This window comes from Thalia democratica, chromosome 9 (assembly GCF_965202585.1).
Source record: "Thalia democratica chromosome 9, ktThaDemo2.hap1.1, whole genome shotgun sequence".
Lineage (NCBI taxonomy): Eukaryota > Metazoa > Chordata > Thaliacea > Salpida > Salpidae > Thalia > Thalia democratica.
In genome coordinates this window covers 27,477,403-27,493,832 of record NC_139173.1, presented here as the reverse complement: position 1 = coordinate 27,493,832, position 16,430 = coordinate 27,477,403, and the positions used below count along the sequence as shown (strand labels likewise).

Sequence of the window (16,430 nt, the reverse complement as noted above, 5' to 3'; positions counted from 1 at the left end):
TATACTCATCTTCATACCAAATCAAAGTATAAGCAACAAATATAAATTTATTACTGTCTGTTTCAATTACTTAAGGTTCTATTACTTATTTAATTACGCAAGGTCCTGTATCACAGAGTGTACTTGATTTAACCGGCGTAAGCATAACGACGGGGCCTAAAGAACCAATTTCAAAATATCGGTAAAGTCCGGAGCCAGGACACCGAAGGTGTCCGCCAGCGTAGGACTTTACCGATATTTTGAAATTGGTTCGCTACCTATAAGTTTCTAATTTAAATCAAATATATAAAAATTTTCACATTAGGGGATTTTAGAAAAATATGTAACGTTCCCACTAAACGTTAAACAAGACTTCCATAAAGCGTTAAACCTAAAAATTAGTTACAGAGTTTATTATAAATGTTGTAAAATAAAAACAGTGACTATTATTAAAGCGAAATTATCATTAGTTTGATAATGTAAATTGTGCTTTTAACAGTACCCACCAACTGACTAAAACCAGACTGTCATCTAACAACAGTTGTCTTACTAATATCATGTAACAACATGAAATGAACAAAAGTACAATTGATCAGGTCGTACTTAAATTCAATTTATATTGTTTCATGATAAAAACAAGCTAGAAAAAAATAACATCTGAATAGTGCTAAACTATTTTCAACAGAAACTTTATAGAAATAAAACATAAAGATAACAGATTTCAAACATCAAGATATCAAAATCGTAGATGCAATCATTAAAAATTATATAAATGCAGATTTATAAACAAACAAAGTTATTTGTTCAAAGATGTTATAACAGTGTATAAGACTTTTGTAAGAAGGAAGCAGATAACTTAAACAGTAAAATTTTCAAAATGTCGTTGGTTGAACTTCAACATTTCTCTTTCATCAATTTGAACAATTTTTTAAAAATCATTAATACCAAGAAGTCATAGCTTAAATTTTTGAACAATTTATAAGTACAACTATAAGAAGAACAATACAACTTTTCTTATAAATTTTCAACAGAGAGAAAAATTTATAAAGATGTTGATAAATATATAAGGAAACACACATATGTTCAACAAACAAACTAAATTGTTTAAAGAAATTGAACATACATTATCCTAAAGCTTACAATATTAAAGATACTTTCCCTACAATTCTTTCATTATCTGTTTATAGTTATTTTAATATGCCTTTGACTCATTCTTATCTATATTACTTAATACTTTTTTTTGTTGTATAAGATTTAAGAAAAAGTAAAAAAAATAATCATAAACTGAACATGTTACCAACACAACAGCTCTTAAATATATGACTCAAGTGTGAAAAAAAATTTCTCCAATATATTAATCTATTGTTTACGTCACAAATAAAAACATAAATTCGTAAGTTACGCGGTACTGATAGCCCGCCGAAAATGTATGCAAATTTTTCTTGCTTTTTTATAAGTATTTAAAAGCTGATGTTTTACTTCTGGCTAGAAAGTACTTTTTCTTTTTAAACATGTCAAAAATAATTGTTTTTATCTTGTTAGACACGTATTTTTATGCAAAAATATGAGAAAACAACATGGTACTTAAATAAAATGGTACACTTCTATTGTTATGTCTCAAATGATAAAAAACTTATTTAACTTGTCGTGTTCTTCTTTTACACAGATATTAGCCTTATAAAATATTTAAAAGTTATTTTGTTATACAGTCAGTTGTACCTTTGAATTACGATATATACTTTGAATATTTCATTAGCATACTCTAGTATCAGACTACAAGCCTTCGGTAGACTGAGACCCGGGGTTCGTTCTTATTTAAGCTTGTCAGTCAGGTAACATTTGAAGGATTACGTTAGTATTTTTTTTGCATTAACAAAAAATTAGTCTGGATAAATTGAAAAAAAAAAGAGTTTGAGGTCTTTTATTTTCTTATATATTTAAAAAGTTTCATGTAGTAGCATGGATTCTATGTTTTTTTTTAACACTGTAACTTGTTTTTTCTTTTTATGTTAGTGCCTTTCAGTTTAAGTGGCTTAGGTTTTTATGCCTACGTCCTTCGTATGACAATAAACTTCAATAGTAGTAATAATTACAACAAAATAACAGTTACTAGAACACTGTTTATTATGAGAAAATAAAACAATCAAATAATAGTGTTTCAAAATGTTTAAACTATGTCAGAGAAAATTGATAAAATCTTATTCTGTAAAAAAAAGCTTAAAAACCCTTTCAAAACAAGTTGGAAAAGTTCTGGTAATAGAAAACCATTTGAGTGGCTGCCAGGTGTAGTTTAAAAGTTTTCCGTTTTCTTGCGATACCGAATGACAGGGTCTTTGTTCGGAGACAGAGCTCCCATCATGAAGCGATCTTGTTTCTGGAAAATCTCCTGTGAAGGCGTGACAAGTTCGAAATCGATCTTTTTAATAAAAAGAATGATCGCCTGCTTCAATTCAGTCAACGCCCAGAATCTTCCAGGACATTTGCTGAAAAAAAGTTGGGATTAAAATAAAAAATAAACTGCATAAAGACACATTAGGAGTCAGTTTTAATTGTAACAACATTTACAATTTAAAATATTTCTTTTAATTTTACTTATTTTAAGTTAACTTCAATTCCCACATTTTTGCTTTTATATTTTTCATTCAGGAGTAAAAAATATTTTATATTGGAAAGCCAGATTTACAAAAAAAACTTACGGGCTGGACTTATTAAAAAAGCTTTGGCGGGTCGCTTAACTTGAAAAATTAAACTACAAGCGTAAAAAAGATGTCTAGTTTCATTTTAATATAATGATTATTTAATAGGCACTAATGTTTAAAGAGAACTAATATAAGGACGTTATTTATGTTAATAAACGTTTGTTTTGTTCGTGAATCAAATTTTGTTTTCAAGTTAAAAATTATGTCAAGGGCCTAATATGTCTGCTTGACGGCCCTGATACTTTTGGGCCGCACTTGCTTAACCCTAACATATTTAAATTAAAATAATCATTTGTACACTTCTTTTTAAACTTTTTTTGATGTACTTTAACCCCTTAAGCTTTGCTAAAACGTTTAAAACATTTTAATTTTTTTGTTTATACTCGAATCTTTTCGCAACATTTGACTTAGCTTTGTTATATCAAAAATTAAAATAGTATGATTAAACTGTTTGAAGCAAAAAACTATAAGTGTTTAATCAAAGTTATTGATCATATTTTAAAGCAAAAAAAAAGATTTCAAGTTTGCAGGTTAAATTACAGTCATCAAACGATAGTACTTGAGTAAGCAGAAGTTGGTAAAGTTTAAAAATATAAAATAAAGTGTCAGTTTTAAATAACCGAAAAAAGGCATAATTATAATAACTACTTTTAAATCTTCATTTCAAAACAACCTTAAATTGTTTTTATTTAAAGTTTCAAGCAACTTACGTTGGTCCCATACCAAATGGTTGTAAATATCTCTGAAGTTTTCTTCCTCCCTTGTAAAAATTAGTCTTCTCACTTCCATCTTTGTTCAAAAAGCGGTCAAACTGGAAACTTTCAGGCTGTTCATAAACCTCTTCGTCAAAATAAAGCAGTCTGAATGCCAGCATTACCATATCGTCTTTTCGTATTCTTAAAAATATCAAAGTTTAGGTAAGTACTTTATATTTAAACTATCAGAAAAAAAAGTCAATAAGCTTTTAGAAACAGACAGGCTTCAGAGCATACCAATTTACGACATAAATTTCAACAAAACAGTTTTACTGTTTAACATTCAACCTTTTAGATTCACCAGTAGATGCAATTTTTATGCTTGTAGGTTCATTTGCTTGCCTTGGAGAAGCAGAACTCATGCTCAACCTCATCGCCTCGTAACTTATGCTATCTGATTGTATTTCACAATTTTTAAATAAAGTTTTCTTTAAGTATTTTATATTCGGTAGTTGCACTTGTTAGCAGTATCAATATCTCTATTGATAAAGTATAAAGTTAATAAAAAGTTTAAAAGTTAATGAGACCGAAATTAATTTCCATAAAAACTATTTAATCAACATTAACATTTAGCTCAAAACAAAAATATAACCAACTTAAAACAGTCATTTCGTCTAACTCTTTGCGTGAAAATTTCAAATCTGTTTTGTTGTATTTGCTTATTATCCTTTCTATTTCTTCTTTTGCACTTTTCAAAGCGTTTTCATGTGAAATCATGTAGAATATGGACCAAAATACATTTAAGTTTGTATTACCCTAAAAATATTATAAGTTAACTTGTTTACCTAAAATGTTGGTAACTTACCGCTCTAAATACAGTTAAAACAAGAAAAATTTACTAAAAATAAATTTGTGTATACAACCGATAACATAAGTTGTAGTATGATATTAAGACATATTTATAACTTGTTTTTTCAAATTTTTAATCAGTAAACAAAGTTTCGCCCCATGAGCTCATCAGTATAGTACTAACATTAAAATCTAGGATGATATGTTTAACATTCTGATCTTTCTAGATTTTAATGCTAGTACTGATCAGCTCATTGAGCAAAAACTTGTTTACTGATTAAATTTTTTGAACGAACAAAATGTATTGATTATCCTTTTTAAGTAAAGATCTCTGTGTATTTTCTAAACATCTAATATGGCTTTTTTAAATACTTAAAACGAGCTAATAAAAGCGTGTCTTTCAAATTTTACTACCAACATAGCGAATTATGCTTATATCCGAGTTGGTACAGTTTTTATAAATTAATTTCAAATGTAAGAATAATAATTAAACTTAATAAAATTTTTTCGCATAACTATTAATTAGAGTACACACGTTAAAAGTTGCATACCTTACTCTTGTTAGGATTTTGTTATTTTTAATCAATTTATAAACTAATACTTGTTACTATAGGTTCGACTGTTAAAAAAAACAATTAGAGGTCTCTACTTTACCAGAGACAAAAAAACTTGCATTTTGCTATTTTTATGATATAATCTTATGAAAACATAAAAAAAGTATACATGCTCCTACTTTTTTTTCCTTACTTGAGTATGTTTGAATAATGAAAGTTTCCCGCTCAAATTGCAACTCGATGAAATTTCTGTGTGCTAACAATAAAAAAAAACTGTTCCATAGGAAACTAAATCATTAAAAACTAACTCCGGCAGCCCACAAAAGGCCAAGCATGTTTTTGGTCGCATCCGAATCGCTTCCATCATAACTTGTCGTGTTAACAATCGTGTCTTCAACGAACTTCGCTGTTCCGGTCCTCTTCTCTACTTCTTTCACATTCAGAAAATCCCAGCAGCGCTTCCTGGCCTCTAAGAATCCCTTAAATCGATTCGTGTTAGGTTAAAGTCCTTCAAATGATGCTTTTAGAAAGCACTACTAGTTTGATAGTAAATAAAATCAAAATGAAAATTCTATTTGACATCAGTAATGTCAATCGCAATCTAAGCTTTGGAAGTTTGTATTTGATTGTCAAGTAAAAACAAATAAATTACTTATCTGATACTTTTATGTTTTATCTAAGTTTTTAGCCGGATTGTATCACTTTGAGTACGAAGTAAAAAAAAACTACCGACTTTGCACATTGAATGGGGATAGCCTTTTGCAAGAAGCGGAACAAATTTATCAAAAGTTTGAAAATCTCTCATTAGCTTCTCCTTGTTTTCACTCACTGTTGATCTACCGAACCTGCAGTAAGGCAATATTGTGTTTAAAACATTTAAAAACAGTTGTTATGTCTAGGTATTTAAAAAAAAAAATATTTTTGAAAATGCAGTTTTATTTACTCACTGAATTTTCATTTGTTAGTTTATGTAAAAAGAGATAATTTTCAGTTTAAATGTGAATACAGAAACGTCGTAGGTAGAATGAAGTTTTATTTAAAAAAATACTGAAGTAATTGCTTTAATTTTCAAATAATCTTCACATCTATATTATTAACGACTTATACGAGTAAATAGCATAAATAAATGTTTTTATATACAGTTCGTAACTTTTAAAGTCTTTTTTTTCTGGGTTTTTAATAACCTTAGTTATTGTATATTGTAAGTATATAAATATTTTGAAACATAACAGCTTACAAAGTATTAGTAAATGATAGGGTATCTTTAAACAATATTCAAAGAATGTACAATTTGTTATACTTTTCAAAACTTAAGTTTGTTTATATTCATAACATTTTAGTTGTTAACTTTTGTATGTATAGAGTTTCAAAAAGACGAAGTAAAAAAATAACTTACATAACATCTATTTGAGAGAAAAACATTATTCTAAATAACATTTCAAACAAGCCATCTTCTACCCAATCTTCAGGTACTTCTCTTTCTAATGTTTCTTTCAAAGCTTTCATCGTGTTTTGCTGTAACTCTTCTAAGTTTTCATCCTGTGTAAGGTTTTTTTTTGATGATTTTTTAGTGTTTGCTTAATAAAGAAAAAAATAATCGAGATTTTGAATCATCTTTACTTGTGCTCTTTTTGTAACCACCATATAATCACATGACTTTTAAAAAATTAAAAACACAAAAACTGAGATAAATGTACTTTTTACCTGCATATTCTTTCTTATAGATACGGAGTTGCTTTTTGTTTGGTGGTCTAAATCGAACATTTTTTTCATGGGTTTGACAAAAAACTTTTTGAAACACAAATTTTTGCTCTCCTTAGCAACCGCTTGAAAGCTGAAAGGATCGGCCAAAAAGTGCAAATATCGGCCACCTGTGAAAAGTTTGTACACAAATTCAGTTAGAAAAGTAAGAGTAACAATTTCTAATTAGTATGACTTATGTTTGGAAAAATTAAAAACTTTTCATTAAAATCAGTTTTTAAACTAACCCATATATACTGTGAAAATTTCTCCGTATTTCTTGTGACATTTCTTTAAAAACTCCATAGGGTTTCGTTTAAACTCAAGCCCAGATCCTGTTAAAGTTTTTGTTAAGCACATTTTGTTTTTTTAAAAGTAAAACATATTTAAGATGAATAAAAAGCTAAACTGATGATTTTACGTTACTGCCACAAAATTGTGTGTTTAAAGTACTAGTAAAGTACACTATCCATTAATAAATTTCAATATATATGTATGAATAGTATTATATTGGTATGAAAAATAAGTTTACAGTTTAAATGTAAAACAAACCTATAAAAGGAATTATGTACGGGACAATAGGGGGTTCATCTTTTCCAGCTCTTCTTTTTAATAGAACGGAATAAATAAATATTGTTATCAACAATAACAAAACACTCACAACATAAGTTGTACTTAGTATCATTTCAGTTGACTTTGAAAATTTTAAAATTTAAACTCTAAAAGTATTATTTTAAACTTACATAAAAATCAATGCGTAGTACTTAATCAAAATTGACGAAATAAAACGAGATTTTCCAAAATATTGATAAAAATTAAGTGTTCAATAAAAGTGTTATTGAAATTGTATATCTAAACTAGAAAAACCATTGTACTTCTTTTGACACAAACTATGCAATCAAAATACAATTTTCAGTACAATCAATCTTGTTTTGTTTTCAATTACTCAAGTAAAGCTTTATAAAATTCTATGACTAAGTGATTTTAAAGAACTTCTATAAAGTAAGCAAATGTTTAATTAGATACTCAACAATTATGCAATTTATTTTGATTAAAACAAAACTTGAAAAAATGCTATTTTTTTGAAACAAAGTGTAAATAAATAGCTTAAAATTGAGCATACAATAAGCATTGAAGCATGCAAAAGCTAAAAAGTTCTTATAAAACTTGAATAATAAAAGATGGTTTAAAAACTTGCATACACTTAGTCTAAAAATTTATAACTATTTCTTATCATCTCTTATTAATATAAGTAAACAGTTGTCACTGGAAACATGAACTTAAAAATACTACCCATATAATTTTTTCTTGATTTTGCCAAACTAATAGTACTACTATTATAACTTTCCTTTGGAATGCGATTTAAGTGCTACCATCAGGTTTGCAACTCGTTTTTTCAAAATTTTTTCCAGGTTTTCCAAATTTTTTCCAGGTTTTTAAAATTACACATTATTGGGTCTATTTTGAGTTTAAAGCTAATTTCTAAATAAAAACTGTGTTAAATACTATATAAACATTAAAAACATACTTTAAAGTTACTTCAGGTGTGTTTTTTGAAAAAAATTTAATATGATGACAAAAAAATCTTAAGTATATGATAAATTTTTTGTGTCAAATAGAAACTTTACTACTTAAAATGATAAAATTATTAAGAATTCCAGGTTTTCCTGGGTATTTTAATCAAAACTCCAGGTTTTTCCAAGTTATTTTTGCCTAAATTGTCGAATTTAAGGTTTTTCCAGGTTTCTAGGTAAAGTTGCAACCCTGTACTATCCGTTTTTATAAAATGTTTTAACATGTAAATATTTTCTCTAGTTATTGAATATCAGTAATCAACAGCCTTTAATGAGGTTCGGAACAGATTGCCAAAATTTTTTTTATGTGCCAAAAACAAAAGAAAAGACAAATATTTTCTCGGGCCACATTATTTAATTTTTTCAAATTTTTTCCAGGTTTCTAAAAGTACACATTATTGGGTCTACTTTTTGTTTTAAGCTAATTTTTAAATAAGAAACTGTGTTAAATCGTATAAAAACATTGAAAAGATACTGTAAAGTTACTTTAAATATTAAAAAAAAAATCTTTATAATGACAAAAAAATTTTATTTTTATGATAAATGTTTTGTGTAAACTCGAAATTTTACTACTTAAAATGTTATAATTATTAAGAATTCCAGGTTTTGCAGGGTTTTTAGATCAAAATTCTAGGTTTTTTCAGGTTTATTTTTAAAATTTTGAAAATTCCAGGTTTTCAGGTAAACTGGCAACCCTGTACTATCCGTTTTTTATAAAATGTTTTAACATGTAAATATTTTCTTTAGTTATTGTTTATCAATGATCAACAGCTTTTAATGAGCTTCGGAACAGATTGCTGAAAAGAATTTTTATGTGCCAAAAAAAAAAAAGACAAATGTTTTCTCGGGCCACATTATTTAAAATCTGTTTATGTAAAATTGCAAAACAAAACTAAGAAACCAAATCAAGTAAACACATACTAGGCAACAGTTTACTCACAATCAAAAAAAATAAAAATAAGTTAACATAATAAAACTTAAAATTTCTTCCACAGGCTACATTGGCTACTTTTTCTAGTTGAAAATCACTTGGTGAGCAAAAAAAAATTATTTGCACATCTTTTTTTTGGTAAACCCTTATTCTACATCAGGGGTAGTCAGGCAGTTGGTGCTCGCAGGGCAGGCAAACAAGTTTCAAAAATCTTTGCGGGCCGCAGTTTTAGTTTTAGTGACATTTAAATAATCTTTTGGTTTTAGTTTATGTTATTTATTCAGTTTATTATTTTAATTAGCTTTTAGCTACACATAGAGTATAAACTATGTATTTAAATAAAAAAAAGTTTGGAATCAAATTTACATTAACTAATATAATTAAGTCTTAATAAACTATGTACTACTTTACACGGTTAATAAGTTTAACTTAATATTTCATCATTTTACTTGCAACCTAACTTTCTATAAAAACCAAGCTCGAATTACTTTATGGGTCACATAACAAAATAAAACTATAACTAAACAATCATTAACAAGTAAATGTACTTCAAACTAAAATAATAAACAAGCTATTAATTTAAAAATAACTTATTAAATGTTTTTTTTATATCTTTAAAAATCTCTAATCTTCCTTAGGTGAATTAGTTATTTTTTGTGTTTGTCTTAATATTATAAAAACATCAATTATCTTCAAAAAAATCATCAAAGTTATTAATTTATACTCATACTGTTTGGAGTACTTTTCTATATGCATGAAAATTTGTGTTCAATTAGTTTATATTCAACTTGTTTGCTGAAAAAAATTAAATATGCTCCAAAAAATATAAATTTAAAATAAAATATTTGTAGATTTTTTTGAAAATAGTTGTTTTTATATAAATTTACTATTTAAGTTGATAGATTAAATAAAACATTCAGTTTTTACCACATAAATTATATGCTGTCATCAATTATTCAATTATACGTTATAAAACAAAAATAAATTAACAAACCCCAAAAACTTTATAAGTTTCAGCCACAATAAAGTACTTTTTTTTATAAGCACTAACTTTTTTTCTAGTTTATTTTGTGAAAAATGTTTTTCCTGTGTTATACAAACATTACATAAAATATTTGTGCTATTTTTAACCCTTAGAAAGAATGTAAACACTTCCAGGGTTGTCAAATATTTTAAAGAAAATTTTCCCATGTTTTTAAATTCTTTCCAGGTTTTTGAAAATACCATTGTTTGGGTCTACTTGAAGTATAAAATTAAGTTTAAGGTAACATAAAAACTGCTTTAAACAATATAGCAAAATTAAAATGATGATGTTAAGCTACTTTAAATGAATTTTTAAATAAAAAAAATTATATGGTAGATTTTTTGTGTATATTAGAAGTTTCATTACTTTACATATAAAAATTGGTTAAAATTCAAGATTTTTTTAAATTCTCAAATTCCAGGTTTTAGTAGCCGAATTGTCAAATTCAAAGTTTTTCCAGTGTTTAAGGTATTTTGTCAACACTGATTGTTCACACTTATAAATTGATACAAATAATATTTCAAACTATAGCAGCTGCAAGACTTATATTGTAAAATATGTTATAATTATTACCATAACTGTGAGTTTAACAAAACACAAATCATAAGTTTTGTTTACCACTCTTCAAAGCAAAAATTCTTTGAATGATTGCCAAAAACTAGCCTGACGATGCAGATTTAGATTCTATATTAAAAAAAGCAATTTAAGCTAAATACTGAAAAAAAATTCCTCAATTGGCCTAAGATTTTAAGTCTTTAAACTACCCTGACTTAGTCCAAGTTTATGGCAATGTTAAGTTGCTTAACTGCTTGAAATTGAACTATTTTGATCAATAACTTGTGAACTTAATAAGTTCGAAATCAATAAATAAAATATTTTTTAAATAGGTAGTTACAAAAAATATAAATTATGTATATTAGTGTGCAAAGCAAAGAAATAAATTTGATTTGCAAAAAGTTTTAGTTTGACAAAAAAAATTGTATACCTATCAATGTACATATCAAAAAAAGTTTTAATTTCTGCATATATGCTATTTTAAATGTGTTTGTAAACACTAATATTTTTTAATTAGAAAACTAATAATATAAGTATATGAATAAACTTCACTTTATTTAACTTAAGTATTGAAAAAAAATGGTTTAAAAAATGGTTTTAAACATCTGTGTACATCGGTGTGCATAGTAACTAATTTAAAATGCGCACAAAACTTCTAAAAAATCAAAATGTGTCAAAAGCAGAATAAACTAAGCTTTTTTTTCATTATGTTTTTAAACGTTTTTGTGCACACATAGTGATAACTTAGTGTGATAAAACATTTATAAAAAAACTTAGGTATTAATTACATGTTAAACAAAATACCTAAACTGTAAAGAATGACATTTTAGTTAGATACTGTGCATTACTAATATAATGTACACAATAGAAAACATTTGCATTTGGTTTATTTACTAAATCGGTATTATATAAACAACTAGCTGGATCCAAGCTTCTTTTTTCAGCTAATAACTTGCTGGTGTGATATAGAAGTTGTTGCTAAACTGATAAAAAGATTACTTGTAAAATGCTAATCTGTCTTTTTGTCAATTTTAAGTCAAAGCAAATGTTATACAGGGACTTAAAACGATTTTAATCAGTTTAAACCAAATAACCAAAAATAAAATTCACCTAAATTTTAATTTTGCTGAGCGGGCCATATTTACATGCTCGCAGGCCGCAAAATTTATTCTCGCGGGCCGCATTCCATTCAAAAAAAAGAGATCGCGGGCCGCAGTTTGCCAACCCCTGCTACATCTAAATGTTGTGAAAGTGAACTACTGCTTTCGCTTGACTTAGATTGTACCTTTGAGTTTATTGCTCCTCATATACACAGTAAGAAAGATCTTATTATAATTTTTCTGTAAGTGATACTAAATATATACACTTTACATTGTGTTACTTTTTCCAAATAAAAGCCTACTGTATACAGTATTGAAAGTGATTGGCTGGATGCAGTAGAAAAGTTTACTTAGCTGTTATTGTAAGTTCAAACGCCCTAGTTCTAGTTGAAAAAAGCTAAAAACTAGTTGTTTACTAGTGTTTAATTGAAAATAAGTTAATAAATCACTAACACAACTGTTTTTTATGACTTAGCAGTCTTGACTCTTAATCTTACTATGTTTAAATAAAACTGTACAGTTAAACTTTTTATCAGCTTTAAACATATCAAATAAACAAATATAAAATCAAACTATATTACTTATTCCTTGCAAACATAAATTGAATCAAAATAAACTTTTTAAAGAACTTTAGATGTTTTTAACTACCTTTTAAGTCTCATTTAAATCAGTTAAATGTTTGTTACTGTCTAAAGTCTGGTGTAACTTGTTGAATGATTACATGCTAAAAATACTAAACTTTTTGCTGTGTTCACTAATGTTCAACATTACTTACATTTTTACAGCAAAATAAGTTTTGTAAAAAATCTTTAAGTGCTTACTTAAGTCATTCAAATTAAGCCAAAATATGTTATAGACTCACTTTTGCCGTTAGACAAAAATAATTTTGATTAAAAAAACAAATATCACAACCAGAAATAAATACTGGCCGTTATTCCATCAAAATATTTTTATTTTTACTGGCTGTTACAAAAAAAACAAATATCTGAATTTTATAATTAAATAGTAACAATGTAAGGAAAACTATCAATAACAATAATTTAATTACTTAATTTACTTAATTTAATTTAATTACCTAGGCTAATAATATAATTTAATTACTTATTAACTTACTTAACTTATTAATTACATTTTTGTTTAAGCAATGTTTACTTTGAAAATTAACTAGAAGAAAAAAGAAAGCTACATACAGTTATTATTATTATTATTATTGCTACATTAATTTTAAAGCTTAACTAAAATTTATACTTTACCTTAAATTCAATCTTAATAATAATATTTGTTTTGTTTAGTTTTGTAAGTAAAAATTTTGAAAAAAAAAAACTTTTTATTTTAATTTAATTGTTTATATGCTATTTTCCATGACTGTTACATATCTTTTTAGATTTATTTAAGCACTGACGAGATCTTTGACCAAAACTTAGTTTGTAAAATAAATTCTTGAAAGAATAGATTTATTATTTTTCCTCCAGTAGTTAAGATCTCTTTATTTGTATTCTTCAAACCGAAACAGATAATATAACAATAGCTTAAATGAAAATAAACTAAATGATGCAATACGGTAATGTGAACGGGTCTAAATTGCATGAAGACAAAATCGCACAAGGTTACTAAGTTGCACGAGGGAACAAGATTGCACGAAAACGATTTTGCACCAAGTATCAATTTTGAACTAGTTACATTTTTGCACTAAAGTAAAAAAACAAAAATAAAACAGAAAAAAAAACTACTAAAAAACTATAAAAAAAAAATTACTAACCGAGGGTGAGGGGTAGGGGTAACAATGATAGTAAAAACAGAATTATTACATAAACAAAATTAAAAAAAAAAACTACCGACCGAGGGTAAGGATAAGGGGTAACAGTTATAGTAAAAAAAATAAAAATAACTTACCGACCGAGAGTAAGGGTTAGAGGTAACATTGATAGTTAAATAAAAAATAAAACAAAATTAGTTAAAGAACTAAAAATTAAATAAAAAATAAATTAACCCGTGCTAAGATTTCTCCGTCCAAAAGTGACCCTTCGTGCAAAAGTATCTTCGTGCAATTTTGTACGCTCGTGCAAATTTGACAGCTACCAAATAATACATTTCCTAAAACGCTATTGGATACGTAACTCAAACCACATGTGTATGTATTGCTATTTAAATTAAATAATATTTAAAAGTTTTAGTAAATATCGACATGTTATATTTAAATATAAGTAATTATAATTATAATAAAAGTATTTTGTCTCATTTATTTTCAATTATGAATAAGTATAAATTTATTTATACTTTAGGTATAATTTTTTTAATACAAATACTAAATGTTTTAAAGCTTTATTATGAGCAGTAATAAAACTTTTATCTCAACTTTCAACTGCCCCACAGACAAAAATAGTTGTAATAAAACTAAGAAGTGAACTTTATTTAATTTATTTTAAGAGTCTGCAAACCAAAACGACCAAGAATCTTCTGTGTTTAAACAACAAACACGTTTTATACAGCTTACATCTATTATATAAGCAATCAGAAATAAAGATGTTTAAAAGAAATATATCGGCTCAACTGGTATTTCATTTAAAACTAGATGGAAACAAAACAAACACACTGTCAAAAAAATCTCGAGCATTATTATAATTTTCAAACTATATTAAATAAAATTGAGTATTTAGAAACTGGATAGCATATTATCCATAAAGTTAATAATTCAATACTATGAAAAGTGGAAAATTGTTCAAACCGCAAAGTAGAAAATTGTTATTGCCGAAACGGATAGAGTAAATCATTGAATATTAGAAAAGGAATAGCTACTGTGTTTACTCACTTTAAGTTTATTTACTTTTAATTGCCAATTATTCTTTTGTTTTCGTGCTTTGGTTTGTGCATGTTTTTCAATCCATTGTTCTATTAGGTTTCTGATATGTAGTATTAAGTTTAAAAACCATTATTTTTTCCATTAATTTAGTTTTCTTCTGATAAACTTCATTAAAAATTTTAACGAGTTTTATACATATATTTGTCATTGTAGTACTGTTTATTAAACGACAAAAAAAAAGGTCAAAATGTTTGGTTCTAGGACCTTGTGTAAGAAAGAACCTTTCGGTTATCGAGTCGTACACTATATTGATGCAGTTTAACGTCATAGTCTATGACATAATATATGTATTACTTATTAATTTTTTTTTCATAACTGTTCATTGCTATCACACTTTCTTACTACTTTTTGATTAATAGTTTGCTGTTGTAATCGTTTATATCTGTACTTCAAATTTACTTATTGTAACTTTTAGGTTCTGATGAGCGACCTCTAGGAAAATCTTTGCTAATTTCGTGATGTTGTTTTACAAAACTATTAAATATACTTATAACAAAAAATCAAATTTATAATTGTACGGTTTATAGTTCTTTTAAGTTTTTTTTATTATATTCTCACTGCTATATTTTTTAGAAAAGTGTTTTAACATTAATTTAGTATAGTAAATAAACAATAAAGATTAATACATTTCTATTCTTAAAATTATAAACTCACCTATATAAAACACTGAGTTATAATTTAGTTGGTTCAATACAGAAGTCTTTAAAAAAAATTGTTTTTTATTTCCTTCAATTTCTACAGATTAGAAGCAATTTGTGTCACTTAAATTTCAAAACAGTATTTAAACAAATTAACTGTTTAAGCTTGTAACCGTTATGTTGTTCGGTAAACCAAAGATTTAGTTTGTAGTAGTTTTTACCTACAATGAGTTGACAAAATTTAATTCAATAAAAGTAAAATGTTTCAAACGATTTCAATCAAGAGTATTGTGCTAATTGTTTGTATCATGATAACCAAATTTGCTGTAAACATGCTCTAATAGCAACTATTTAATGAACACAAAAACACAATCTTTGTTGAGCCTTTCCTTTATTGCAGTTTTGTTGCAAAACCAAGAATAAAAAACTGTTAAACATCACGAAAAAAATATATAGGACGTTTGCCTTTGCAACACCCAATTTTTCTAAAGTCTAATTTTCCGTTTCCACCGCGTTTTAGTTCTCAAAGTCCCTTCTAACCTCTTCAATGATCCTCGCCCGCTCCTTCGAGATACAGTTCATGTAGAAGCCCGCTTTCCGCCGAATTTTGAAGCAGAGCTCGTACCAGTAGTCGTAGTGGACTTCGTACGAGAAACCTGCGAGGATTGCGGATTTATTAAATTGTTTGTTGGCGTTTATTTTAACACTCGTTTGTTATGCCTAGTCTGTGTAAAGTAGCCTTAAGTTTCATTTAGTTATAAGTTAAGTTAAAGAGTAATAATAATAATTAAGTTTAAGTTAATCATGATTTATAGTTGGGATCTAAAGTATTCTTTACTATCACCGTAAAGTTTTACTTTAATTTATTAAAGAAAAATTTGATGTGTTAAGTTAATTAACTTAATTCTATATATTTATATATGTAGATAATAAAGTGATTATTTAAACTACAAAATCACTTTCTATAGAGCCCACTTGAAGAAATTTTAAATAATTTTAGTTGTTTTTTTTTGTATAACTTTTGCATTTCTGTTTGCCAAAGTGTTTTTTGATTTAAATTGAGCTGAGCTGAAGATTTAAGACAATTTTTCATTGTCTTTATGAAACATATGTTCTGGAACTTTTGTAATTGCATTTTTCTAATAAATTATATACATATGATATAGTTTAAAAGATGATCAAAAGTATACACGACTTAATACCTATAAACTTCAACTATTCATTAAAGAGCA

At 26.5% G+C, this 16,430-nt stretch overlaps 1 protein-coding gene across 1 annotated transcript; it reads right to left on the bottom strand.

Annotated features, from left to right (window-relative positions):
* Window positions 1–2,269: 2,269 nt before the first annotated feature.
* LOC145845145 (cytochrome P450 7A1-like) lies at window positions 2,270–16,333 on the bottom strand. The gene is made up of 13 exons (XM_082952566.1): window positions 16,306–16,333; window positions 15,739–15,854; window positions 14,782–14,831; window positions 7,069–7,121; window positions 6,765–6,851; window positions 6,481–6,647; window positions 6,221–6,315; window positions 5,510–5,621; window positions 5,085–5,255; window positions 4,030–4,189; window positions 3,722–3,827; window positions 3,389–3,574; window positions 2,270–2,462 (listed from the first exon to the last, which is right to left on the bottom strand). Exons 1-13 carry the CDS (start codon window positions 16,331–16,333, stop codon window positions 2,270–2,272), a joined length of 1,524 nt encoding a protein of 507 aa, XP_082808692.1.
* Between the last annotated feature and the right edge of the window lie 97 nt (window positions 16,334–16,430).